The sequence below is a fragment of the Melanotaenia boesemani genome, chromosome 20 (genome assembly GCF_017639745.1).
Source record: "Melanotaenia boesemani isolate fMelBoe1 chromosome 20, fMelBoe1.pri, whole genome shotgun sequence".
In the NCBI taxonomy this organism is placed as follows: Eukaryota; Metazoa; Chordata; class Actinopteri; order Atheriniformes; family Melanotaeniidae; genus Melanotaenia; species Melanotaenia boesemani.
In genome coordinates, this window is record NC_055701.1 from 18,016,941 (window position 1) to 18,044,694 (window position 27,754).

Consider the following 27,754-nt stretch of genomic DNA (forward strand, 5'->3'; position numbering starts at 1 on the left):
TTGTTCAGCTTTTTGCATAATTCAGAATAATAAATTGCAGATGTAACAGTTCTGAAAATGTAACTAGTATTTTTCATTGCCATCTAAATGATTGCACAAAAATACAGATAGTATAATATGCGCCATTTTAACTGAGAGGTATTTGCTGCAACGCTTCACAGCTCTTAATCTTGGATATCCTCACATTAGACTATTTAAGATAAGCCAGACAGAGTTTGTAATGGATACCTTAAAATTTCAGCAAAGTGGTAGAAATTTTGTTTGTTTCAAACAGACTGAGGTTCCTGCATTTGAGAAAGATTTCTGCAAACTACATTGTGGTAATTTGATTTTAAAAAAATGAGACCAACAACCAGGATTTGCTGCAATTGTAACTTTATCTCAGAAAAGTATTAGATAACACTACAGCATTACAGAGCAAGGAACGGCAGGCATTTTTCTCATAACAACAGAAGTCTCATGAGAACAGCCAGTAGAAGGGGTGCAAGTGTTTTCTTTTCATTCAGCTCCATCCAGTGGCCAGGAAAACTCCAATACTCCTCCCTCACTAATGTTCAAAAGTAAATTAGTTTCTTTTCTTCAAGAAAAAAGCAAGAACTGGCATCAGTTACTTCCAAACTCAGGTACTTCTAATGCTTTAACCAATATTTTCAGTGCTGAGCATACATCTACAGAACATGGCATATACAAATTCAGAATAGGAAATAAAAACTCATTAAAACTTCAGTCTGTCAGGGGGCTTTTAAACCTCCTGTGATCTGCGTACAGTCTCTTGTGACCCAGGAGTTACTGCTGGCAATGGTGTTTTGGGCGGATCCTGTGCAGCAGTCGCAAGAGGGGTTTGGGTATCCAAGTGTTGCTGTCTATCCTCCACAGCTGGCATGGACACCTCCTCCTGCAGCACTTCTTCAGGTGGACATGCTCCTAAAGACGTTACCAGTGATAACTCTGAAAAGGGTGACAAATTCTGGGTCTTTATCACACAGGCACATATGGTCCTGATGTTTATGGAAAACTAACCCATCAACGTAGAAACAACGTAGAAAACAGAATCACTCTGTGATGATTTCTGATGGTTCTGACATTTCTCACATAGACTTGTCAGCCGGTCTCAGCTGTCTGTCTTGTGTATGTAGATCATGGCCCTCCTCTGCTTATCCTGCTTCCTATCACCTTTGTCTTCATGTCTGAACGCAGCATATTCAACCTTGACTTCAGCCCACACCCTATCAGCATTTCTGCTGGCATACCAGCTGTAGAGATCTGAGGCACATGGCTACACTTGAACAGGAATCGTGAAAGCCTGGTACTTAGTTCCATTTGATGTCAATGACTTCTACTTACTTAGTTACTTTATGTAACTGGGGAAGTTGTGTATGATGCAATTGTGTTCTGTGTGATGTAATTGAGGTTTGTATGTCATTGACTTCCATACGATTTTATTGAGTTTTCTATGATGTCATTGTCTTCCAATTGATACTGTCTAGTCCTGTATGATGTCAATGAGTCTGTATGATGTCATTGAGTTCCATATGATGTTACTGAGTACCGTTTCATGTATGTGAGTTCTGTATGTTGTCATTGGATTCCATATGATATCAATGAGTTTCCTATGATGTCATTGAGTTCTGTATCATGTCACTGGGTTTCATTTCATGTGAGTTCCATTTGATGTCATTGGATTCCATATGCCAGTGAGTTCTGTAAGATGTCAATGAGTTTTGTATGATGTCACTGAGTTCTGTATGATGTCACTGTTCCATTTGATGTATGTGAGTTCCGTATGATGTCATTAGATTCCATATGATGTCATTGGATTCCAAACGATGTCAATGAATTCCATGTGTCAATGTGTTTCGTATGATGACAGTGACTTTAGTATGCTGTCACTGAGTTTCGTATCATGTCACTGAGTTCTGTATAATGTATGCGAGTTCCCTTTAATGCATGTGAGTTCCGATTGATGTCATGGGATCCTTTATGTTGATGAGTTCCATATGGTGTTATTGAGTTCTATATGATGTCATTGAGTTCCGTTTGATGTCACTGAGTTTTGTTTGATGTATGTGAGTTCTATATGATGTCATCGAATTCCACATCATGAAATTGAATTCCATAGATGTATGTGAGTTCAGAATGATGTCATTGGAATCCAAATGATGTCAGTGAGCTCCTTATGTTAATGAGTTCTGTATATCATTGAGTTCCATATGATGTATGTGAGTTCCGTTTGATGTATCTGAGTTCTGTATGATCTTATTAAGGCTTGTATGATGTAATTCAGTTCCGTATCATGTGACTGAGTTCTGTATGATGTAACTGAGTTCCGTTTGATGTAATTAAGTTGTGTTTAATGTTACTGAGATCCGAATGACGTCAATGAGTTCCGTATAATGTGATTAAGTTCTGTATGATGTCATTTAGTTACAAATTAGTTACAAATTACATATATGACTTTTGTATGTACATATTATGTTATTGAGTTCTGTTTGATACGTTTAGTTCTGTATGATGCAGTTAAGTTCTGAATGATGTAACTGAGTTCCATTTGATCTTACTGAGTTCTTTTGATGTCATTGAGTTCTGCACCTATGTCTCTGTCTGTTTAACAGGAGCAAGCCTGCATCCTATTTCCTGGGGTCCTACACCCCAGATAGCGTTTTTGGTCTTCCAAGTTCCACCATTTGAAACAACGCATTAATAACTTTAGTCTTCAATCTCATCAATCATCATCATACAACTATGCCACACACTCATACCTAATATATACTGTAAAGCTTCTTTGTTAAATATACCTCGGTTATGTAGTCATGACAGTTCAGTATGTGGTCATTGAGTTCTGTATGATGTCATTGAGTTCCGTATGATGTTATTGAGTTCTGTATGACATCATTGAGTTTCATATGATGTTACTGAGTTCCGTTTCATGTATGTGAGTTCTGTATGATGTCATTTGATTCATATGATGTCAGTGAGTTCCGTATGATATCATTGAGTTTTGTATGATGTCATTGAGTTCTGTATCATGTCACTGGGTTCCATTTCATGTGAGTATTTGATGTAATTGATGATGTACTATTTGATGTAATTGGATTCCATATGCAAACAAGAAACGATGTGAATTTCACAAAAACCACCCACAAACATTTTATTTATTTATTTAATGTTACTGTAACCAGCCATTTCATGGTATTTTTGTATCTATACAAAAACAACCATACAACTTAAATAGTAATCTAATAAATGAATTATTCACCAGTCACAAAAGGATCTGAGCAAATTGTCAAATATGTGGAAGTATCTACCTGGAATTTATGGAGCTCCTTACATAACAGAGCAGGCTAAATTGTATTAAAATCAATGTATAAAAAATCAACAAACATGACATAATCACAGTGCTGTCTGATTGGTCCAGACCCTCTGAAGCAGGTAGATGATGGTGCCTTCAGCCCCAAGCCCATTATAATAAATAAACTAATAATGGGTCATAAAAGATGTTCACTTGCTTATTTAGGGGAGCCAATGACCGTTTCTCAAGGACTTTTGTGATGTGAGATATTAGGGCAACTGGTCTTTAGTCATTTGGTTCAGATGTTTGGGATTTTTTTAGGTACTGGAACAAGGCAGGATATTTTCCACAGCACAAAGACTCTTTTCTGACTCAGGCTGGTGTTGAAAAGGTTATGAAGAATACAACATAGTTGTTCTGAGCAGGTTTAAGAACCCTGGGGCTGACACCATCTGGACGTGGAGCCTTGTTCCAATTCAGTTTCTCCAGATGTTTCTTCACCTGACTGCAGGAGACAAACAGGGTAGAGGTAAAGGCAGAGGAGAGGAGTGTGTTCTGATGTGGAGGGAAATGGGCTTTGTACTATGCTGTCTTTTTTTTTTATTATTATTATTATTTTTTCACGCTATTTTAGTAAAAGCGGTACAGATGCTGGGAGAATGTCAAGATATTTAACCAAAGGGTATCTAAAGGGGACAAGATGTTCTGCATTTTAAAGTTTTCTATTATATTTAAAGTATATATTCAGTAAAAATAAATAAATAAACAAATAAATAAATAAATAAATAAATAAATAGCTGGCTTTTCACGATTTTCTTGTGAATAGCAAACCGGAACCGGAAGCTGTTTCATTTGGCGCAGAACGTTGGAGAAGATTGCTGTTGGGTAGTGAGTAGAGCTGTGCGATCGAAAGCACCACTTGTGCGTTAAAATAAGCAGGCGATTGACTTAGTTTAGCCTACATTTTCTCACTCTTTGTAACACATCTTAGATCTTGTTGCTTTAAAATGAGCGACAACGAGAAAGATTTCAGGGAGCAGGTGAGTTTTTATTCTAAGAAAAAAAAAAAAACGTTAAGATGACGGTAAGCTAGCAAAAGCTAGTTAGCTGTATGCAGCAATCCTCTGTCTGAATGGGTATGCATTAAATAAAAAAATGTCTTGAAATAGTTTTGTGAAGTCTCCTATGTACACATCTAAATTATGTTTTTTGTCTATAATTTACAAGTGATATTCTAGCAGTAATAATTGCAATCATAAATGCCGTTTATTTGTCAGACGATTTCGGTAATGCTTGCTAAGATAAACCATGCGGCCTGCAGCGGTGAGGAAATGTGGCCGCCGCCTGCTGGGGGTTATTTTGCCGCTTTCTTGATAATTGATGCTACCTAATTAAATCATGACCAACCATCTACAAATCTTTACGAAATGGCCATTGTTATTTAATGTTGTACTTTCTCAATGATTAGCTTTTGCCAGTACGTGGTAATTGAAGACATTTTAAGGATCATAGCAAGCTAACTTGACATGCAGCCATTAATTGTTTTCCTGGTTTGTTTGATTTCTTTGTACTTCTTGGTTGAAACAGAAACCAACATGCCTTATCATCCTTGTTTGTTTTTTGTCAAGGTTGAGGTTGGAAGAAAGAAAAAGGCGGAAGACGTGTCAGATGTGAAGTTTTTAATGTTTGAAGCTGATGGTGTTGATGCATGCTATTGTATTGGATGCTGAAAAGAAGCAATCAAGATGTGACCCCACTTCTAGTGTTGTAATGGCAGATGGTAAAAGGGGGAAGAGGAAGAGGAAAAAAGAAGTCAGAATTTCAAACGGAAGAAAGAAGAAATGAAGGGTTGTTATGAAGTAATGAAGTTAAAGAAGTTATGAAGTTAAGATCAGAAGTATACATGGGTATGAGTAATTTCCTAACAACCTGATATGTTATTACTGTTTCACCTTCTTTTGTTTTGTTTTCCTTCTTAGCATGCTCCTTTTTTCTTTCTCTGTATCAGACATCACTGATCAATCCCTACATTAATTTTTAATTATTTGCTGTCTATATGTTACTTAAATTATTTATTCTTATAGAAATATCTGTTGCATCATATAATTTTAATTAAGTCTAAATATTTAGCATAAAACCTGCTAAATACTACCCTGTTGAACTCTTTCTGAAAGGGACATTTAGGAGGCGAACGCTGTCACCTCCTGTCCCTTGATCATGTGATACACCAGGTTTTACAGTTTTACTAATTGTACTATCTGGTCTCCCCAGGACTCTCAGGGTGGCTCAGGGAGTGCTTCTCCTCGGGGTTCAGCAAAGTCCACTAGCCACTCACCAGCACGCTCTAAAGATGGCATGCGCCGGTCCAGGTCCAGGTCTAGATCTCGTTCTCGATCCAGATCAAAATCCAGGTATGACAAGTCTTTGTTGTTAACATTCTGTTTAGAAAACACAATTGTCAAAGGTGTTTGTGACATGTAGACTTACAAATACACATATCTGAAGCTGCAATGTTTTTTTAGGGTCCGAGCCATACGAAGTATGGAAGGACCCTATTGTTCCTGAAATGTTTAGTCTCCTCCTCCTCCTTCTAAGCATTTCGACGCCAAATTTGACCCCCTAAACACCCATGAAAAGTTGTGAAACTTGGCACACACATCAAGTCCCGCGTAACTCGGATATCATAAGATCCGCATACACTTCAATGCAAAATTGGCTCAACAGCGCCACCTAGACACCCCCAAAATCCCCAAATGAATGGGGTCCCAAAAGTCTACTTCGACGTAGGAACACGAAGCTCGGCACACACGTGTAACACCCCAAGTCGAGCAAAAAAGTCAATCAAACACATGTTGCCATGGCAACCGGGTGCCCGCCATCTTGGCGTGTGCGGCCATTTTTTCGCCATTTTTTTCACTTTACACACATCGTATTTGAACGAACTAGTCTGAGGGGATTCGTGCGACTGACTCCAAACTTGGTGGGAAGCTTCCTGACAAGTTGGGGACCAAACGCTCCTCAAATCTTTCTAATAGGAAAAACCGTGTTACCGTGGTAACCGACAGAAAAAGCCTTCTCGCCATGAAACACGGTTGCTCATATCTCCATAGGAATACATGGGAACTGCACCAAAGTCGACAGTATTCATACTTGTTGGGTCCTTAACGCATTACACCACCTGTTGTCATGGCAACATCGGGTGGCGGGGTCCAGGCAGCTCGGACCCGATGGATGCCGCTTGCGGCTTTAATTTTTTTTGTTTTTTGTTTTTTTTCTCTGTAGGTCTCGTTCCCATCGAAGCTCACGCAGGCACTACTCCCGTTCTCGTTCTCGCTCCCGTCGCAGACGTTCCAGGAGCCGATCTCGTAGCTCTGATTACCGCAGGCGCAGAAGCCACAGCCGTTCTCCCATGTCGAATCGGCGCAGACACATTGGCAACCGGGTATAATTCTCTTTCTTTGTGATTTGGGTTTCACCTGAAGGATTTTTTTTTCTTCATGTAATTAGTTTAAGACCTTTAAGTCACTTTTCAGTTATAAAAAAAAAATAATTGTTAAAAATAAAAACTCTAATTTGCTTGGTTATTTGACAAGATTATTGCCTACACTATGAAGTAAATTAAAGATGTATACTGCTTACTTTGTTGAAATGTTTCAAATAACCCTAAAAATAGGGATCTTGATTAGAGGTACTATGATGCTAGTTAAGTACTTAGTGTTACACAAATTTTATTTGGAATATCAATCCTGAATTTATGAAAAATTTTCATTTTTTTCCATAAAATTATGCTTGTTTATTCTCACAGGGCAACCCAGACCCCAGCACCTGCCTGGGTGTGTTTGGTCTGAGTCTGTACACCACTGAGAGGGACCTGAGGGAGGTGTTTTCTAAATATGGCCCACTGTCTGATGTCAACATAGTGTATGACCAGCAGTCGCGGCGCTCAAGGGGTTTTGCCTTTGTCTATTTTGAAAACAGCGAGGATGCCAAGGAGGTACGGAGGCTGACATTTATATTTTACATAAAAAATTGTAAGAATACCAGAGTTGCTGATGATGATGTGATTCAGGCCAAAGAACGAGCTAATGGCATGGAGCTGGATGGACGTAGGATCCGAGTGGATTTTTCCATTACCAAGCGAGCCCATACTCCCACTCCTGGAATCTACATGGGACGACCTACATAGTCAGTGCTTGCAAAATGGGCAGCTTAGTTTCTTCCTCCTAAAGGCATGCTGTAATTCCAAACAATGGCAAGGATTGCAGTAAATATGACACTTTACTCTTTTTGTACTTTCAGTGGAGGTGGCGGCGGCGGCGGCAGCGGCGGCTCATCACGCCGTTCAAGGGACTATGACAGGGGTTATGAAAGGGGCTACGACAGAGGTTATGACCGTGACTATGATCGCTACGATGACCGCGAGTATCGATCATATAGGTGAGCCTGATGTTTCCCAGTATCTCACTTGATAATGGCATTTGGTAAGATTTTAACTTTCAAAAATATGTAGCTATTAGGAATTTGAGTTAAATAACTGTAGGTAAATGGTAGATTGTAGCAATGTGTAATAAATTGTTTTCCCTCATTTAGACGCAGATCTCCATCTCCGTACTACAGCAGAGGTTACCGCTCCCGATCTCGGTCCTACTCACCACGTATGTTTAAACAATGTTTCTGCCTTTTTAACTGCTAGATTATAAATTTGAGTCATTGAAAGTTTAAATAGAATTATATCATTTTCACACCTACATCATCATTAAAAACTGTTGCCTTGATCTCATACCATATTTTTGTTTTACAGGTCACTACTGATCAGATGACAAAGTCAACTGTGTTACTTTTTGGATGCTTGTTTCTCTTTTTATGTTTTGACAAGATTATATATGTGAATAGGAATTCTGAGTATGTTCATGTTCAAAAGTGTAGCATTTTTCCACAATGATTCATGGTAAAACTTCAGTCAGTGATGGATTACACGTCACCAAGTTTGTAGGACGAATCAGAAGCGGTCGAAAAGAAGCTTTTGCCAAAAATGTGCTAAGTCTGAAAGTCAAAGTGGAAAAGGCAGATATGTGCAGCAGATGTGTGTCACTATTCTCCTTGATAAAAATGTATTCTTTTTGGATATTCTAGTAGCAAACAGACTAGAATGAAAAATGGATCCTGTTTCCTTTTGATAATGAACATATGCTTTGTAAAGAAGAGCTGAGCAGACTTGATTTTATATAAGCAAGAGTCAGTCATTTTTAATTTTTTTTTTTTCCTCCATTGTTGTAAGTAGGTAGGTACCTTGATCTGTCATTGTCCTAGTTTACACTTGGATCAGTTTTAAATTCCTTTTGAACTTTTGTCCTTGGTGGGAGTATATTTTTGTTGTGGTTGTATATAAACAATAAAAATTGCTTGAGTCCTTTTCTGTGCCATTAATGAAATGAAAAATGTTATTTATTCCAAAGGGAAATATTAATGTAATAAAAAAAAAAAAAAAGATGAAGAGATGGATGACTGCTGGCAGGACTGATCTTCGGTACCTTTCTGTCTTGCATTAGAGGTGGAGAAGTTGTTCACTGAACATACTGTTCTGCATTGTTGTTTGATACAAGGATGTGAAGAATCCATTATTTTCAGCAGCTTGTGCAGCAGCATTCTTTTTTGGACAATCTGCTTAAGCAGATACCAAGTTATCCCCAGCACAGAACCAGCCTTCTTGATTAGTTCAGTCTCTGGCTCTGATGCTGCTCCCCAGCAGATGGCTGAAAAGATGACTCCACTTTCAACAGAAAAAACTTATAGAAGATATGCAACATCTTGGTTCTGACATTGAATGATCTCAGCGTCTTTAAGAAGTAGAGTTTGCTCTGTCCTTTATTGTAAATGTTCTGTATGTTGCAGTTCCAGTCTAGTCTGTTGACTAGCTGAGTTCCAAGACACTCATAGATTATAGGAATTGTATAATGTGATTGCTATGCTTTTTTCAGAGCTCTTCAACTCGCAAAATTTGGTTGTATGAAAAAGAAATGAAAGGGAATTTGATTTTTTTGTTAATGTTTGTAAGCATATATTTTCTCATGTTTTATGATGCAATTGATAAGTTTGATAGTTTTTTGTTTAGTAAGTATTCAGCATTCGTGAGTGAATTAATAAATTAGTGGTTCTAGTAATAAATAGTATCCTTTTTGGAGATTAGAGTAGGTGTATAGTTGAGAAAATATTCAATAAATTCAACCTACAGTAATATGTTATTTAATGTATTTTCCAATTATATCCTAATCATATTGATGGGTCAAATGTTTGGTTCCTTTATGCAAAACTCTTAAATTTTTTATACTGTGAATGGAAATAGCAATGTAATGTGTTTAAACAGACTAAAAAGTAAAGAGATGATCTTATTCTGCCATTAGCCCATTCTCTTTTCATTGTGACAAAAATCTTATTACCAGATCCAAAACAGGTTTGGTCTGCTAAAAAAAAATATGCTTTTTTACATTTATGAGTTTATTGGCGATTTATTAGTTTGTAATCATTAACTACAATTTCACCTTTAGACTAACATTTAAAGATTACAAAGTGACAGGCAGGTTGCAGGAATACGTAAAACTGAAACGTTTTCTTTATATGTTTCTTTACAAATCCTGACAAATGGCAACCTCGAACGATGCACCCCAGGAAGATTTGACAGCAAGTTGAACGAAGTCTTAAAAACAGAATTGGGGAGAAATTACTATTTCAATCAATATACATTAAAATGTTATACATACAGTGAGCAGTTTGCTTTATTTGGTGTGTCGATGGGCCTCTGACGTGTCATTTCAAAACTCAATTTGACCAATCAGAGACATTTAGCGTCAAAACACTTCCGCTTTGCTTTCCAACTTGCCTTTTCACTGGAGCGGCCGGTGTGAACAGATACTGTAGTGAACACCACGTAACTCATATACCAAGAAGAGACGTCAAGGTAGCAAACGAATCTTTTTTTTTTCCAGCTTAATAGCGTTTTAGCTTGTTTGTAATAAGTGGACGGCGTAGATTTGATTACGAGTTCTGCCTGATATTCTCTCAGTCAGATAGCAAGGGGTGTTCCAGTTAGCCACTAGCTAACATGTAGCATGCTGTGTTTGAATGAGCGTGAGTTCAGCTGCATCACACGTTTTCAATAGAGCTAGTTCAGAGGCTAAAACTTGTTAATTATCTAGACTAAAAGTGTAGCAGCACCGGGGTTGGTATAAAGTAACTGGAATACCTAGTTACTCATATGGTCATGGTTTAACCACCTTGTTTTATGTCTGGTAGATGCCTCCAAAAAAGACAGAAGCCCCCAAACCACCTCCCTTAATTGGAAGATTTGGAACATCTTTAAAAATTGGAATTGTGGGATTGCCTAATGTTGGGTAAATAAATTCTATATGTAATGTGAATGTCTACAAATAATTTAGTGTAATGGCCTAACTTGATTAATGCATTAACATTGATATTCTCCTGTGGCAGAAAATCAACATTTTTTAATGTGCTGACCAAAAGCCAAGCGGCTGCAGAAAACTTCCCATTCTGCACAATTGACCCGAATGAGAGCAGGGTGCCTGTTCCTGATGAGCGCTATGATTTCCTTTGTCAATACCACAAGCCAGCCAGGTGTGTAAGAATTTGTCATGACAGCAGTGTTTTTAATAAACCCAACACACATGGATTTTTGGCTCACTGGTCTTTTTCTTTTGTTACTTCAGCAAGGTTCCTGCTTTCCTCAATGTTGTGGACATTGCTGGTCTGGTGAAGGGAGCTCATTCGGGACAAGGACTAGGAAACGCATTCCTCTCCCACATCAGTGCCTGTGATGGTATCTTCCATATGACTCGTAAGTAGCCAACAGAACTGCCTTCTGCAGCTGCTGAAGGGAGAACACAGCTCACAGCAACATGGAGGTCATGCTAGATCTATTGCTACTCTTTGCTACTTGGAGCCTTCCAAGAACCCCTGTTGCTGACTGGGTTATGCCACTCTGGTTGGAAGATTTGTTTTTGTTTTTTTTTACTTTTTTAATTGTTTTGTTTTGTTTTTAAGGTGCATTCGATGATGAGGATATTGTCCACGTAGAGGGCAACGTGGACCCAGTGAGGGACATTGAGATCATCCATGAGGAACTACGGCTTAAGGACGAGGAAATGATGGCTCCAATCATTGACAAACTGGAGAAAACTGCTGTCAGAGGAGGAGACAAAAAACTCAAACCGGAATATGTGAGTGAAGTGTGTTTTTTGGGCAGAGCTTGGAATGTGTTATGTCCTACATCACACTCGAGTTTTTCTGTCTTAATCTGTGAAAATCAGCTAACATGGTGCTTGTTGCCTCAGGATATCATATTGAAGATAAAGAACTGGGTGGTGGATGAGAAAAAGCACATTAGATTTTACAATGACTGGAACGACAAAGAGGTAATGACATACATGTTTGTATTCTGATGTGAGTTTGCATGTTAACTTTGTTAAGGGCAGTCCTGAATTTGTAAATTACTCCACTTCTTCCCTTCCAGAGAAACTACACTGCTCACAAAAATTAAAGGAGCACTTTAAAGAAACACATTAGATACATCAGATCTCAATATGAAGTTGGATATCTATACAAATAACGACAGGGCAATGTCTTAGGAACAAAAGGATGCCAAGTCTTTTAATGGAAATAAAAGTTTTCAGCCTACAGAGGGCTCAATTGTGTGGACACCCTAAAATCAGAGTGAAATGAAGATGTGGCAGGCTAGTCCATTTTTTCAAAAACTTAATTTCTGCAACTCAAAATGCTTTTCAGTATCTTGTGTGGCCCCCACGAGCTTGTATGCATGCTTGACAACGTCGCGGCATGCTCCTAATGAGACGACGGATGGTGTCTTGTGGCATTTCCTCCCAGATCTGTGTGAGGGCATCCCTGAGCTGTTGTACAGTCTGAGGAGCAACTTGGCGGCGCCTAATGGATCGAAACATAATGTCCCACACATGTTCTATTGGGTTTAGGTCAGGGGATCGTGAAGGCCATTCAATTGTTTCAATTCCTTCATCCTCCAGGTACTGCCTGCATACTCTTGCCACATGAGGCCGGGCATTGTCGTGCATTAGGAGGAAACCAGGACCTACTGCACCAGCGTAGGGTCTGACAATGGGTTGAAGGATTTCATCTCGATACCTTATGGCAGTCAGAGAACCATTTCCTAGGCAGTAGAGGTCTGTGCGTCCCTCCATGGATGTGCCTCCCCAGACTATCACTGACCCACCACCAAACCTGTCATGTTGAACGACGTTGCAGGCAGCATAACGTTCTCCTTGTCTTCTCCAGACTCTTTCACGTCTATCACAGGTGCTCAGGGTGAACCTGCTCTCGTCTGTGAAAAGTACAGGGCGCCAGTGGCGGACTTGCCAATTCTGGTGTTCTTCAGCAAATGCCAGTCGAGCTCCACGGTGCTGGGCAGTGAGCACAGGGCCCACTACAGGACGTCGGGCCCTCAGGCCACCTTCATGAAGTCTGTTCCTGATTGTTTGGGTAGAGACATTCACACCAGTGGCCCTCTGGAGGTCATTCTGTAGGGCACGAGCAGTGCTCAGCCTGTTCCGCCTTGCACAAAGGAGCAGGTATCGGTCTTGCTGATGGCTTGAGGACCTTCTACGGCCCTGTCCAGCTCTCCGAGAATAACCACCAGTCTCCTGAAATCTCCTCCATGTTCTGGAGATTGTGCTGGGAGACACATTAAACCTTCTTGCTGCAGCACATGTGGATGTGCCATCCTGGAGAAGTTGGACAACCTGTGCAACTTCTGTAGGGTTAAGGAATCGCCTCATACTGCCAGTAGAGATAATTACTCAAGCCAAAACCAGCACGAGTGAAAAATCAGCCAAAAAAGATCAAGAGGGAGAAACTTGAAATGACCTCCACATGTAAAACCAGTCCTGTTTTGAGGGTTTTCTGATTGTTGCCACTGTGGTGCACCTGTTGTTAATTCCATGAACACCAATACAGCTGAAAGTGATTAACGATGCCCTCAGCTGCTTAACCAACCAGAAAATTATCAGACAGGTTTAACTGATTTCATGCCAGGCCCAATAGAAAAAGTGTTCCTTTAATTTTTGTGAGCAGTGTAGTATGTTCAGCGTGTTGAAGAACAAAGTATAATATTTGTAGTTCTGAAAAATGTTTATTTTTCTAAGCAGTGATTGAATCTTTTTGTCTGATTTTGACTGATATTTACTGTATTGTTAAATCTGGAGACTTCCTGAAACAATGATAGCATGATGTCTGATTGGTAGAACTGTTCTGAGATCAAGCGCATGACTGGTAAAATATGTAAAATGATGTAAATGTAAAGTAAAATGTCCTCAAATGCACAATTTTTAAATTCTCCCTGCAGATTGAAGTATTGAACAAATACCTGTTCCTAACATCAAAGCCCATGATCTACCTGGTTAATCTCTCAGAGAAGGATTACATCAGAAAAAAGAACAAATGGTATATTTGCCCTCGCCTACTCATAGCTTGTGATAGCTCAGTTAAGTTTTGGTTATTCTATTTATATTTCTTTGATCATTCTCCTTTGCTTTCCTCGCTGCCTGTTTTTTCAGGTTGGTAAAAATCAAAGAGTGGGTAGATGCAAATGATCCTGGTGCGCTGGTCATCCCTCTGAGTGGAGCTCTGGAGTCAAAACTACAGGACATGGAGGAGGAGGAGAGGGATAAATATTGCGAGGAACAGAAGACACAGAGGTGAGGCAAATAACAGCCCCTAAAGAATTATTTTTTTTCAAGATCTGGTTATAATGAGCATCTTATGTCAGAGTTATTATAATTTAAATAGTGGGTGAAAATTCCCAGTCAACACTGAATTCTCAAAAACAATGAAAGCAGAAGATCCTCAGAGTTACACATTTTGATTCATTTATTCCAGCAACAACTTCATTAGCTTTTCTTGGTTAAAGTGCAGTGAATTGACATCTACCAGCTTCATTTTTTACTGGAATTACTTGTTGTTGGGTAAATGTACACAATACACTGGCGTTCTGCACCAGCATGGTGTTAAAATGTATTTTTCTTTCTTTTTTTTGTGTGTGTGAACCAGAAATCTACTTTGAACTAATACTACGTATTTTAATGAAGCTTTGGCAGTTATGTAATTGTGTTTGATTATAATACAGAATAACACAAATACTATTACAACTATTCATTATTTTGGTAATATCGGAAGTAGATTTCCAAATCAACGAGCGATGTGTGGTTTTATTGTAAAGATGCTTTTTTTTAACTGCTTCATCATGGAAATTATTTTTTGGTATTTGTGCATTTCTAGTGTTCTGACCAAAATAATAAAGACCGGCTACGCAGCGTTACAGCTGGAATACTTCTTCACTGCAGGACCAGATGAGGTGCGAGCGTGGACCATCAGGGTGAGTGCTCTTATGTTCTCCACTTAAAATGTCATCTTATAGTTTGAGCTCCTGAGAGGATTTTTAGTGTGGTATAAAATTTGTTGGTCATTTTCATATTCAGTTAATTTGGGGGTGGATCCACACCAGCATTTTTCCAATCCTAGCCCGTTGTCTTGTATCGTCCGTTTCGTTTGGGGTATTGTGAATATGCAAACTAACTGATTTGAATCAAGGAAGCAGACTCGGTCCGTCTAGAAATGTGGGCCTCGGTCCGCTTTAAGTGGACCAAATACAGGAGGCGGACTACAAAGCAAAGTGCATTGTGGTTTCAGTGCACAAACATGACGAAACACAAGGGCATTTAAATGATAGGTGACTCAGGATGGAAGAAATCCACATCCAACCCTGACTTAGGGTTGGGTGGAAGAGCTCTGTAAAAGTTTTGTTAGAAATTCGATTAACCCAAGACTGCTAGAATCGGCTGCAGCATGTTTTGCTGTTATGTGGTAGAAACAGAAGTTGTCTTGCATTAACCAATAGATGATCCCGTTTCCTTCTTCATTGTGTGTCTCGTCTTCTTCTGTAATTCTTCATTCAGCACTGCCTCTGTGTTACAACCCCAGCTCTGCTAGGGGAAGGACATGAAATTAGGTAGAGTAAGTAAAAGGTTTATTTTACAATTAAAACAAAAAGACTACAGCTGAATGAACAGCAAAAGGTAGCAAAACTCAAAGCAAACAACCACAACCAAAGATTTAAGAGTAACCAAAATAATACTAAAGGCTTAAAGCTGTTCACAAAGGTACCCAACTAGCAAAAGAACTCAAATTCTTGCTTGTTACAAAGCCATCACCACAAGCTGGTCTGTCTGATAACAATGCAGCCAAAAACACACACACACCACAACCTCCAGTCCAAGAAAGCAAATGTCAAGCTGTGCTAAATGACCACACCTGCCCTGAATGAATGTCAGCAGTCATCTTAAATAGTGGAGCTCCTGCTTGGACATGATGACAGAGCGGACCAATCGCAGACTGGTGATGACACAGCCATGTGCCAAGCTTCCAGCAAGCCAATTATAGACGAGCAATGTCACAGCCAGGAAGTTGCTTGATTAATCCAGGCAGCCAATCACCTGGTTGCAACCAAACACAGATATTTACATACAAGACAAAGGCCAAGGCCTGGGGCCGCAACACTCTGGCATTGAGTTAAAACACATCTTTAAAAAAAGTCTGATTTAAGAATTGCAGCATTAATGCAAACTCGTTCTGGAGAAATGTTACACCCCCCTACTTTAACCGAGCCCCCAGTCGGACCAAGTCTAGTGGAATAGCTTGGTGTGATATTTTGTCTAGAAAATATGTCTTCTTCTTTTTTTTTCGAAAACTGTATCAGACAGAAATATCACATGAAGAAAACACACAAAACGTTATTAAAATGACTAGTACAGTGAAACTGAGTAAACGTGAAAGCAGCTCAGAAATACATTGTTGTCATTGCAGCTTCTATTTAATATTCTTCATTCTGAATCACTAAAAAAATGTGTGGTAATTTGCAGGTGTTCAAGTTGGATGCTTGTATAAAACTATTATTTTCAGAAAATATATCATGGCGTAGTTTTATCACATCAAGGCTTTGAGTTCTCTTCCATATTCATGTAAAATTGACATACAGATATTTAGTGAGTGTCCTTTTGTAGAGCTTTAGATTCAAACCTCTTTTAATATAATGATTAGTATCATCATGTTGTGACAGTACATGGGGTATATACACTATCTGGGCCAGGAAATGAGCTGGAGTTGCTTCAGTCTGCCAGGTTTAGTTTCAGCAGGGTTAATGTGCCCAAAAGGTCTGAGCTCAGGTTTTTCTATCAGTAGATTATTTCTTTACTTGATGTCAATTCCACATTCGAAGATGACAATACCAAGATTTATTTGGCTCACACTTTGAAAGAGTGGTTCATGGAGCATGAGACATCATTTTCACACATCAGCTGGTCACAACTGAGTCCAACTCCCAGGGAGGATTTTGGGATTTGCTGGAGTAGAGATGATGCATGTCTGACTCCCCCACTCTCCCAAGATTTTTGAGAAAAAAAACATTAATTCGACTTTTTATTTATTTATTTTTTTATTTATTCATTAATATTTTTGTGCTTAACCAGGCAGTGCGGTGTGTCTGTATTTGTGCTGGAAGTCTTAAAAGTTTTATGATGTTGAAATATTTCTTTTCATGGTCTAACAGAAAGGTACCAAGGCTCCCCAAGCTGCAGGAAAGATCCACACTGACTTTGAGAAAGGCTTCATCATGGCTGAGGTGATGAAATTCAGCGATTTCAAAGAGGAGGGCACGGAAAGTGCAGTTAAGGTGTGTGTTTATACTGAAATGAATATAGCTTCACAGCTGAATTTCTGTTAACTTTTCAGTTGTTTTTTTTTTAAATGCTGAATGCTACTAAACAATTTCCTCTTTATCACCTCTGCTCTTTCTCAGGCTGCTGGGAAGTATAGACAGCAGGGCAGGAACTACATCGTGGAGGATGGCGACATTATCTTTTTCAAATTCAACACACCGAATGCACCTAAAAAGAAATAATGGGGCCACACAGTTACCAGGGGTGTAATTCTGAGTCCAGTTCAGTCAGGCCCTGAAGAGCAGCATTATCTGATGGTTTTCATAACTTTTCTTTTGAATTTAAAGGACTGAATTGTAGCCTGAGTGGTCACAGACAACAATCTCTATGAATTATTACAATAAAATAACATTAAAATTTTCAAGCTATTAAGTTATTAAAACATTGTTTCATTGGAACTGAAGAAAAAAATAAAACAAAACAAACGTATGCAAACATACATTTTTACTTTAACATTTATTTCTTTGTTATACACGAAACAGGCCTCTGATGCTCTTTCCTTCATTATATCTGATCATTTAAGCCACAAAGCGCAGAGACACTTAAGAGTATTTCTTTAAGTGTTTTTAACCACATGTAATCTTTGATTAGTTGACATTCTTTCAGTTCTAAAACTTACTTAATTTGTACTATTAAGTAAATTTCTGTTTTAGATTTCATCTCTTCATTGCTTTTTATTTTATAATAATTACAGAAAAGTTATAGCTTGATATTTAGAAAAAAAATCTAAAATATTTTGTGTCCAAAAGCTTGTTGCTGATGGTGTTTGCCATGAGAAGAGAATGAAAGCCATCACTGTGTTTCATTCAGGGCTGGAATGTACTGTGCTATAAGCTTGGATGGATGTTTTATAAAAGAGCAAAGCAGGTCTTGCTGACCATGCCTGATCAAACCCCTGAACTGAATTTGTGTTATATAAGCTGCTTTTATTGACTTTGTTTGGGTTGGTTAAAAAAAAAAAAAAAAAAAGGGGGGGGGGGGGGGGGGGGGGGGGGGTCCAACATTGTAATCTCCATCCTGCATTACAATTGTGGGTCATTTGGACTCTACAACTACAAAACACAGTTTCTCCTTGCTGCATCCACAATGTGAATGTCTGTACTTACCCACCATTGCTTCATCAAACTTCTTGGCACATCGTGGACTAAAATGCTAATCGTTTTAGCTGAAGGGAGCAAGTCATCTTTATAAATATGCTTGTGTCAATAAAAGGGGAAAAAAAAATCTTGATTGCTTTGTGTGTTTTTATTTTTTCTTGAAGTAATTACATTGTTATTTCAAAGGATAACAGACTGAAACATAAAAGTATGGAATGTACTTCTATAATATTAATGCATTTTAAAAGAGCTTAATTCATCATGAATAGGGATTGATGATAGTATGTGAACTTTGAAATAAAAAAAATAGATAACAAGCTTGCATATATTTTATATTCAGATTTTTTTAGGTGAATATCTTACATCTAAAACCAATTTTAGTATTATTTTAAATTTTGAAATAATACAACGGTAATATAACAAACCATAATGTTAAAGTCTGGTAATAAAAGCCTTCTAGGAAAAATAAAATTTGCATCCCTTATTAAATTTCATCTGCTGAGGATGACAGATTTGAAGCCTCATGAAAGCTACTAAATAAATCATTTAGTGATTATATTACCTGTTTTACAGTTTTTCAACTTGGTGCTTAATATTTATTGGAATGATCATTTTGAGTGTTTTTTGCACAACTCAGTGCTACAAAACTGATCCTGTAAAACCAAATTATTCCACACCAGGTTTTACATAATGATCTTGTTTCCCCCCAAATATGGACTTTTAAAGTTACCAAGAGAGCTTTTACTATAGACCAAAAAGATTATTTATTAACAGTAAATAGATTTAAAAAAGAAACCAATCTTACATATTTATTTGTAATAGTAAATATTTGATTGTTGCACACTTCCAGACTTCAAGAGGATGCTAGCTGCGGCTTGTATTTTCGAGTTAAGTTAAACAATAACTAGTTTATAGAAGCAAAAGACTAATAGCATAGCAGAATAGCTTTTTTTTTTCTTCTGAGAAAACGCCACTAAATGAAACCAAGTGCACTTAAGAAACATGTAGCCTTCACGTTTAGCTCGTTATTATGTGAATGTGGGTATAGAACTAAAAGTTAAAAGCTAAAGCTAGGTAGAAGGCTACATGTTTCTAAATAGTATGCTTGAGGTAAATGAGGCCATCTTACAACTTACAGAGGCTATCAAATTCAAAACTTAACAAAGACCCTCGCTCGTTAGTCAATTGGAGTTAAAGAACTGAAAAATTGCATTGAAACATAACAAGACTGACAATGTGGAATAAATAACTTTATTCAAAATAAAAGTAATGTGAAACAAATGAGGGCTTCGTTGTGTTCACTATTGGTTTCCAAGTCTCTCTTAGGATTTCGACGACTACATTCCTTCTCTGGACTCGCTCAACAAACAGGAAACACACGTCCTACAAAAAAAAACGAAAAAAAGATGAGCATCCCAGTTAGCCAATGACGTGCCACCATTGCACAAGCTCAGCCAATAGCCATAGAGAAGAAGGGCGGGATGTCCTGTAATGTGATGCAAATTCGACGGTCAAGCTTGTTAGTCCCACCTTTTTGTGTTTCCCGCACCGTCAATCAAAATAGAAAAAAATCGACCCGAATTCACCGATCAACACTAGCCCGCCTTTGATAAAATAATCATGTTCGGAGTTTAGTTGATCTGGTAATCCTACCGGTTACTACCAATCACGCTATGACTGGTACGTAAACATTAAGCGCATCGAAGCTGCAACTAATCGGTGAGTTTGTGAAAGCTGCAACGGGGTGAGCTGCGTCTTTTTATCGTTAGCTTTGCTGCTAACTAGCTAGATATGGTTAGCTAACTGGGCTAGCTGACTAGCCTCGGAGTTGACAAAGTAAACAGTCGATCTGGGCCGAAATCGTCCCAGAATCTCCGCTGCAAAGTTGAATTTCGCAATCAGCTCCTTTTGGACTGGAGAGTGGGGATGCTTTGGGAGCTTTTCTGGCAGGCAGGAGTTGAAGATTACAGAGTTTTGCTGAGTTTCCCCCTCTCTCCCTGCTAGCGCCAGAGCAGCCTCTGAAACAAGGAGAAATGGCGTCCGCGGACGTGGACAGCAGTCAAAGCGAGTTTCTGCAAGCCGGTGGCGCAGCGGAAACACAGGTATCCCACATTTTCTAGCTCGCTCGCTATCGGTTTCTGGGTGTGATTTTGAGAGCATAAAGTTCACACGTTTTAAAATTTTGATGGCATGGGGTGAAAGCCGTACACTTCCTGTGTTCCCCTCAATAACGGCCACCCACTTTACCCCTGTAAAACCCGCCCATAGTGGGTAGGACACTGTAGTCAGTCACTTGGGTCGGCTCGATGGAAGATAGCCGGTGTACCCTGGCCTTGGAAGATGTAGGGATGTCATAATGTAGCAGTAATGTCGTCCATAATCATTACAGTAGCGTTCAGTTGTGTTGTAATGGCCACCCATCCCCCACTCTCTGCTCTCGACCATTTCTGAGCCTGTTATCGTCACTGTGTGTTGGTGGCTGCTTCTGTCTCATGACCGCCCTTTCTTTGCATCAGAAAAAAATTCTGCATGATCCACGATTGTCTGTGTTTTACTTTCTCTTTGATATATCAGCACAGTCTCTCAATTCATAGCAGATTTACAGACAATAGCCAGGCTTGTTCCCCTCTCCTTTGATCTAATCTGAAGCAGAGCTGAATGACTATTTCCATGTGGAAGCATGATATGTCTTTGCTAATCCTGATTTTTGATTGTACTCACAGACAACAGATATGTCAGCTATTCAGCTGACAGGTTCAGACCGATGGGAAGTGTTAACTCCTGTTTCAGCGGGGAAGGAAGACCAAGGAGTTGTCCACATTCCAAACTCTGGGATTGTCACATCCAATGGGCAATATGTGCTTCCAATTGGGAGTCTTCCTAGCCAGCCCATTTATGTTACAGCATCTGGTAGTGAGGCTGCATCCAATGGAGTGTCAGGCATTCAGTATCAGGTAAAAATGGATAAACCTATATAAGACACTGTAAGTGTTCAGGTGATGATCATGCTCACTGCTGTTACCATATATTCCAGGTCATCCCACAAATTCAGAATGCAGATGGAACACTTGCAGGATTCCCAACACAGGGATTGGATGACGGTACAGGGCAGATTCAGCTCCTCCAAGATGGGAGCCACGGCAGCATTGGAATTAGCTGTGCCACAACAGCAACCACAGACCTCCTAACACAGGCTGGTCAAGTTCAGTCAATCCAGGGTGTCTCTCTGGCTGGAGGTGCAGCATACACAGGCACCGTACCCGTAGGGTTGCCCGGCAACATTACTTTTGTCCCTATAAACAGCGTGGATCTGGAGTCACTAGGGCTAACCGGAGCTCAGACAGTCCCCATTGCAACAGGAGTGACACCTGAGGGTCAGCTGATAATGAGCAGCCAGGCACTGGAAAGTCAGGGCCAGGACAAGCAGCCGCTGGTGACAGTTAGCGATCCTAACACTAACCAAGAGCTGTACGTGCCAACCACCACTTCCTCCTCCAACTCCTCCCAGCTCCCTGAGACCATCGATGGGACCGGGGTTCTCACCCAGGCCACCGCTGTGTCGGCTGGATTGTCTGATCCTTCCTCAGAAAACTTCAACTCCCACAACCACCTGCAGCAAATCCAGGTCAGCATGTTAGCCTTCTATATTGTATGTGTATCAAGTCAGTATACTTTAAATCAGAGGTCCCCAACCCTGGTCCTCAAGGCCCACTATCCTGCAGGTCTTAGATGTCTCCCTGCTGCAACACACCTGATTCAAATGAATGGCTCAGTTGCAGACTTGTGCAGAGCCTGTCAGAGAGCTGTTTAATTTGAATCAGGTGTGTTGCAGCAGGGAGACATCTAAGACCTGCAGGATAGTGGGCCTTGAGGACCAGGGTTGGGGACCTCTGCTTTAAATCACTGGTTCTCTATGACAGTGATTTAACTGATGTTTTTTTTCATAGAGAGAATTCTTTTCTATTTATTTAGACTAACTTCATCAATTTCAAACTGTCTTAAAGGGGAAAAATCATGTTTTTGTCAACACCAATGGCATAATTCATGAAGAGTAGTGTTTGGATTTAATTTCTTGGTATTGATTGGATAGTGTTTAGTTTCTCTATATAGACCTTAAGTTTTATTAGTTTTAAAGCAGACTGAAGAAAACCTGATCATTTTCCAAGTAGCTTATTGTGATTCTGTACCTATTTTCAGGTGTGGTATTAACCCTGGCATCTTAAGATTTTCAATTATTGACAGGCTTATTGATGGAGAGTCCTGTAATGAGTTATAAAACAGTTCATCCAAGTGGTGTTAAGACAAAAAGAATGTGAACATTCCTTTGAAGTCCACGTACTTATCACCTGTTGAGTAAAAACTCTCAAAGACCTTGGTCTCCATCAGCAACCCCTGCCTGGAACAGCCACACCAGTAGTTGTTCTTGTTTTCTGCTGTTGCCTGTCATGAATTTGCTTCACATGATAATGTTTTTGCTTCTGTTATGATGTTGGTTTATGTGCTATTGCCTGTTTTTGCATTACATAATATGTGTTCCATTTCTCTAGAACAACCGATTTCTTTGCTTTTATCTGCATCACCATTAACAGTACTCTTCCTCTCTTTTGTGGCAGTAATATGCTGATTTTCTTGGGTAGGGTCAGATAAAAATGAATCAGTAGTGAAAGTGAACTGTTGTAAGTGGTCCATTCACTGTGGTGCAGTGATTTTATACATGTGATTTCTCTTTTGCAACCAGTTCTAAAGTGCTCTGTGATGCCCACACTAATGGTTAACAACCACAAATAAATTCTACATGGATAGGAGCACTACCTTGTTATTAAATCTCATCTGCTTCAAGACCTCTTGTAGTTATTGCAACTTTCTAAATTTTTGTTTAAATTGCAATCTACTGTGCTGTTCTTTACTGTTTAGGTGTCCTCTTCCAATGCCACCACTATCTCACAGCCCATCCTGCAGCTGTCTGGGGATGGTCAGGCCCAGGTAACCCAAGTGGCTCAGAGCCAGGACCTGACTGCAGCAGGTCAGACTCTACAGAGCGTGCAGCTGGTCAACCCAGGAACCTTCCTCATCCAGGCCCAAACTGTCACTGCTACTGGACAAATCCAGTGGCAAACCTTCCAGGTAGTGCTGTTGTTTTTCAAGGCATCAGATCATTTAATTTAAACTGTAAATGACTTTTTGAACGTTGAGATTATCAATCCTCTTACAGGTTCAGGGCGTCCAGTCACTCCAGGGTCTCCAGCTGCCCCAAGGTCAGGCGCAGCAGTTGACCCTAGCCCCAGTCCAGACCCTCCCTATGGGCCAAACAGGCCAAGTCAGCTTACCCAACCTCCAGACGGTCACAGTTAACTCTGTAACACAAAGTGGAGTTCATTACACGCAGGGAGAGGATTCAGGCAGTCCAGCTGGTAGGACCACAGACATAACCCTCCGTTACCATGTGCAAAATTTAAATAGCTTTTTAAATTATTATTATTATTATTATTAATAATCCCCTGCTTTTAGAAATCCTAAATTCTCCCTCTGTTTTTCCACTTCTCTTCTGGTTTAGGTATTCAGATAAAGGAGGAGCCAGACTCAGAGGAGTGGCAGCTGAGAGACTCCACGCTGAACCCCAGCGACCTAAACAACCTGCGCGTTCAGATAACGGATGAGGACATGGAGACGCCTGGTGGAGAGGGCAGGAGGCTCCGCAGAGTAGCTTGCACCTGCCCTAACTGCAAAGAGTCTGGAGGAAGGTGGGCTTCTGAAAACACACATGCACACATGCAACAGAATCTGGTGCTGTTAAGCGTTTCTTTGTCCAACAGAACAAGTTATTGGTGTGTTTATTTAAGCATTCATTTTGCATTATTCCTTCACTCATTCCCAGTAATACCCATGCCTAACTTTTTTTTTTCTCTTTTGCTTACAGAGGCTCAGGAATGGGGAAAAAGAAGCAGCACATCTGCCACATCGTTGGCTGCGGGAAAGTCTACGGGAAGACGTCTCATCTGCGAGCTCACCTGCGCTGGCACAGCGGAGAGAGACCCTTCGTCTGCAACTGGATGTACTGTGGGAAGAGGTTCACCAGGAGTGACGAGCTGCAGAGACACAGGAGGACACACACAGGTGAGATTGTTTTTTCTCATGCACTCTTTGCAAACTTCTCTTGGCTGTTTACATTGAAACTAAAGTAAATTACAGGTTTAAACTTTCATTCAGTTAGAAATTGTGCCGACAGTCTTTTATTATCAGCATATGTAATATTTGCTTTAAGACTACAGAAAAAGCTGCATGTTAATGTATGAAGGGGTCTGTTGAGAATATGAATTATTTTCTTCCCTGCAAGTCTCTGTGGATGTCCATGCTTCATGGGCCAGTTTCTGACAAGGTTGTGTGGGCGTGGTTATGCTTTAGAGTCATTAAACCGTTATATTTTTTATCAGTTTAATCTGTTTGCCTGCAGTTTGGCTTTCTTTCTAACACTTGTTCATCACATTTAAATTTTGGCTTGTAAAGTGGACAAGTAGCCAACTTTGAATGCTCTCTTTGTAACCAGCAACTAAAAATACTCTAGAGTTTCTCCTACCACGCAGAACAAGGGAATGAGAATTCACCATCTGCACTTTGACGAGGCCCATGTGCTGTAAACCTAGTAATCTGTACCGTTCTGGCAGATTTAATCAGTCATCAGCAACAGTAAAGTATGATTTTACAAATTTGAATGATAAATATATACAAAAAATATCTTGCCAAATATTTAATTTCCACTTGGTCTTCCTGCTGATGGAAGTAGTTCTAATCCAGATTATTATCCAGAAGAACTTTATAGTGCAGAATAATGCAAACCACATATACAGACCTGGTAAAGAGGCAGAAATCTCAACCAGTTGCTTCAGAATCTGAGCAAATTAAAGAAACCTGCTGCAACAAGTACTTTTTAATTAGGTCAAGAGACATGTAAACCACAGCAGACACTAATTAATCTATTAACATATTTAGAAGATTATAAAGGGTTATAAATTAGTTTTTTCCCCCCTCTTGATATTGTGAGCAAGCTGTGTTGGGAGAACTTTAAGAACCAAAATGTTCATGTTTGCATGTTTGTGTTTTACTCAGTGAAGTTTCAGTGACTAAAATGCTCTTAGTAAACAGTGGACAGACTTTCTAGAGTGCAAGAACTCATGTAAGATTTACAATTCACATTTAAGAGTAGATGAATAGAATAGTATTTTATTGAGCCTTAAAAGGAAATGCTGATGGCTGCTGGCAGGAAAGACTACCTGCTGTCTTCAGTCCTGCACTGTGGGCGTCTCCGTTTGTGGCTGAAGGCGCTAAAATAAAATTAGACTTTTCATTTCTCTTTTAATGCAACATGATGAGCTCATTGCTTCTAGAGATATGTCAAGTTTGGTTTCACCTCTGCACCCCGTCTAATGTCTGTGTTTGACCTGGCAGGAGAGAAGAAGTTTGTGTGCACAGAATGCTCCAAGAGGTTCATGCGGAGCGACCACCTGGCCAAGCACATAAAGACTCACCAGAACAAAAAGGGCGGAGTTCCCTCCTCCACGTCTCCACCCACCACCGACGCCGTCATCACCACAGACGGAACCACACTCATCCTCCAGACCACCACCACCCATGACCTTGTAGCCAATCAGGAGATCCCCCTGCAGCTGGTCACTGTGGCGCCGGGTGAGGTCATGGAATGAGGAAGAGGGGAGGGGGGGGACAAAGGGATGAGGTGACTTTTCTGAGAACTGGCCAATCACAGGGACCTTTTGGGCTTTTCTCTTCCCCTCTTACCTTCTTTCTATTGTTTTGTTTAGTTTTTTTTTTTTCTTTTTTTTTTTTTACATATGAATATATACGTAAATATATATAACAAATATATATATTTTAAGTGAGAGTTATCTTGACTTAATGTTTGTTTTTTGCAGTCTTTTTATAGGGGGCAAAAGAAGTAACATTAAAATGTGGTTACTATGTACACGAAAAAAGAAAACAATTTAACACTCAAACCACGACATGAATACTCAACACAATGAAATGCCTTATTTTGTATTATACCCTTGTATAAAATGCTGGAGGTGCATGTGTTTTTTAAGCTTTGCAAATGATGTAACTGTAATGGAGATAACTGTGTTTGTGTAAGGAGGGAGAAGGAAGCAAAGAACCTCTCTGGGATGATTGTGTGTTTTTTTTTTTGTGTTTTTTTTTTTTTTTCTCCTCGCAGGAGAGTTCGGACTAAACGAAGCGCTCTGTTTGAAGCAGTGCAACATCCACAGCTAACTGTTGCACCACTGCTGCCATGAACGGATGCGTATGTTTTTAAAGGAGTAGTTCAAGCTTTTAGTTGACTAGCAGTTAACACAAAAACTGGAAACGGGTCTGATTATGTTTTCAAGTAGCATAATCCTCAAAAGCCTGCATGCTGTTTCCAACAGATTCCAGGAGGCTCTGAAATAATCTGGTACCACTACCCTTTTCATTGTTCAACTCAGTCTTGCATGTTTCTGGTATTTATGTTGAAGGTAGCTGACTGTTAACAGTGACCTCACATACAGAGTACAGGCGTATCTTTGGCCTGGCATCAAGTATATTTCTGCATGTTTTCTTTGAACATGCAGCGGTTACCACCCAGTCATTGACAGCTAACAGGGCAGTGATGCCACGCTGCTACAAGCAGAGCGCAGGTCAAGTTGGTGGCCAGAGTAGGACGACAGTGCCACTGTTAACTGATCTGAAGTTATTCCCCCCTCAGTGAGTGGGCGGGGGATGCAGGCCGCTCTGAGAAAGAGCAATTTATTCCAGCATCTGATCAGTCTGAGCAGAATGTCCCCATCTGTCCTCACGAGCACACCGTCCGCTGTGCTTGGTCACATATTAAAAAATTTCTTTCTTTCTTTCTTTGCATATTTTTGTTGTAAATTCACCTCTTGTCCCAGTTTTCCATTTTCTGTTTATCCGAGTGTCATTTTAACCGGAGCAACGTGACAGTGAACGCAAATGTTGACGACTTCAGCTGTTGCCTTTGAAACCCTGCAGGGCTACTCATTCTCAGCTGTACGTGGACAGCGCGCTTCAGTGTTGCCATGCGGATTACAACAGATGCAGCAAATCATGTCATTGAACATTCCAGTTGGACACCAAATGATGTGGGATTGTTTTGCAATAACTGTTCTGTTGGTAATTCTGGCCAGATGTCACTCAAGGAGGAAAACAATCATGCCATTGTTATTTTTTTTTTCTTTTTTCTAATTATTGTAATCTTTTCCGCAGTTTGTCTTTTGTTTGTAGAATTCATTTACATGTATTATCTTATTTTCACATTGTTTATAGAAGCCATTACTTAGTTAACTGAATTTGTTGTATCAAAACCTTATTTTAAGTGATTTTTTTAAAGAATTGGTGTAAAAATTGAATGTTGCCTTTTGTAAAACCTTTTTTCAAATGGATCACAATAAAAGTCTGAAACCTTCCAGTAACAGGTTTGTGTTAAAAGCACAGTGTTGATATAAAAGTAATACACCGGAACAGCCTGAATCTTTTTATTTAACAAAGTATCAGAC

General features: G+C 39.7%; 3 protein-coding genes across 9 annotated transcripts; all 3 read left to right on the top strand.

Annotated features, from left to right (window-relative positions):
- Positions 1-4,147: 4,147 nt before the first annotated feature.
- On the top strand, positions 4,148-8,701 carry LOC121630750 (transformer-2 protein homolog beta-like). Of its 4 annotated transcripts, XM_041971212.1 has the most exons (9): positions 4,148-4,329; positions 4,918-4,959; positions 5,561-5,700; positions 6,572-6,731; positions 7,095-7,283; positions 7,359-7,474; positions 7,589-7,726; positions 7,880-7,944; positions 8,091-8,701. In XM_041971212.1, the coding sequence occupies exons 1-9, from the start codon at positions 4,297-4,299 to the stop codon at positions 8,099-8,101; spliced, it is 894 nt and encodes a 297-aa protein (XP_041827146.1). In that variant the 5' UTR covers positions 4,148-4,296; the 3' UTR covers positions 8,102-8,701. The 4 variants fall into 4 exon arrangements, with proteins under 4 accessions (XP_041827146.1, XP_041827143.1, XP_041827145.1 ...); XM_041971209.1 differs by lacking the exon at positions 4,918-4,959 and having other exon boundaries at positions 4,149-4,329; XM_041971211.1 differs by having other exon boundaries at positions 4,173-5,196.
- A 1,453-nt stretch (positions 8,702-10,154) lies between these two features.
- LOC121630746 (obg-like ATPase 1) lies at positions 10,155-18,055 on the top strand. The gene is made up of 11 exons (XM_041971198.1): positions 10,155-10,244; positions 10,580-10,677; positions 10,775-10,918; positions 11,011-11,138; positions 11,345-11,520; positions 11,635-11,715; positions 13,674-13,771; positions 13,885-14,025; positions 14,606-14,702; positions 16,932-17,054; positions 17,181-18,055. The coding sequence occupies exons 2-11, from the start codon at positions 10,580-10,582 to the stop codon at positions 17,280-17,282; spliced, it is 1,188 nt and encodes a 395-aa protein (XP_041827132.1). The 5' UTR covers positions 10,155-10,244; the 3' UTR covers positions 17,283-18,055.
- A 1,700-nt stretch (positions 18,056-19,755) lies between these two features.
- LOC121630740 (transcription factor Sp3-like) lies at positions 19,756-27,663 on the top strand. Of its 4 annotated transcripts, none has more exons than XM_041971185.1 (9): positions 19,756-19,916; positions 20,202-20,299; positions 20,921-21,151; positions 21,232-21,822; positions 23,112-23,321; positions 23,410-23,608; positions 23,752-23,938; positions 24,115-24,311; positions 25,641-27,663. In XM_041971185.1, the coding sequence occupies exons 2-9, from the start codon at positions 20,231-20,233 to the stop codon at positions 25,892-25,894; spliced, it is 1,938 nt and encodes a 645-aa protein (XP_041827119.1). In that variant the 5' UTR covers positions 19,756-19,916; positions 20,202-20,230; the 3' UTR covers positions 25,895-27,663. The 4 variants fall into 4 exon arrangements, with proteins under 4 accessions (XP_041827119.1, XP_041827118.1, XP_041827121.1 ...); XM_041971184.1 differs by having other exon boundaries at positions 19,756-19,877; XM_041971187.1 differs by lacking the exon at positions 20,202-20,299.
- The last annotated feature ends 91 nt before the right edge of the window (positions 27,664-27,754 follow it).

Coding starts and splice junctions, on each gene's coding strand:
- LOC121630750 (XM_041971212.1), top strand. CDS start 4,297: ATGAGCGACAACGAGAAAGATTTCAGGGAGCAG. Junction 6,732..7,094: donor GCAGACACATTGGCAACCGG/GTATAATTCTCT, acceptor TTATTCTCACAG/GGCAACCCAGACCCCAGCAC. Junction 7,727..7,879: donor CGCGAGTATCGATCATATAG/GTGAGCCTGATG, acceptor TCCCTCATTTAG/ACGCAGATCTCCATCTCCGT.
- LOC121630740 (XM_041971184.1), top strand. Junction 23,609..23,751: donor GGATTCAGGCAGTCCAGCTG/GTAGGACCACAG, acceptor CTTCTGGTTTAG/GTATTCAGATAAAGGAGGAG. Junction 23,939..24,114: donor TGCAAAGAGTCTGGAGGAAG/GTGGGCTTCTGA, acceptor TTTTGCTTACAG/AGGCTCAGGAATGGGGAAAA.
- LOC121630746 (XM_041971198.1), top strand. CDS start 10,580: ATGCCTCCAAAAAAGACAGAAGCCCCCAAACCACCTCCCTTAATTGGA. Junction 11,716..13,673: donor ATGACTGGAACGACAAAGAG/GTAATGACATAC, acceptor TTCTCCCTGCAG/ATTGAAGTATTGAACAAATA. Junction 14,703..16,931: donor TGCGAGCGTGGACCATCAGG/GTGAGTGCTCTT, acceptor ATGGTCTAACAG/AAAGGTACCAAGGCTCCCCA.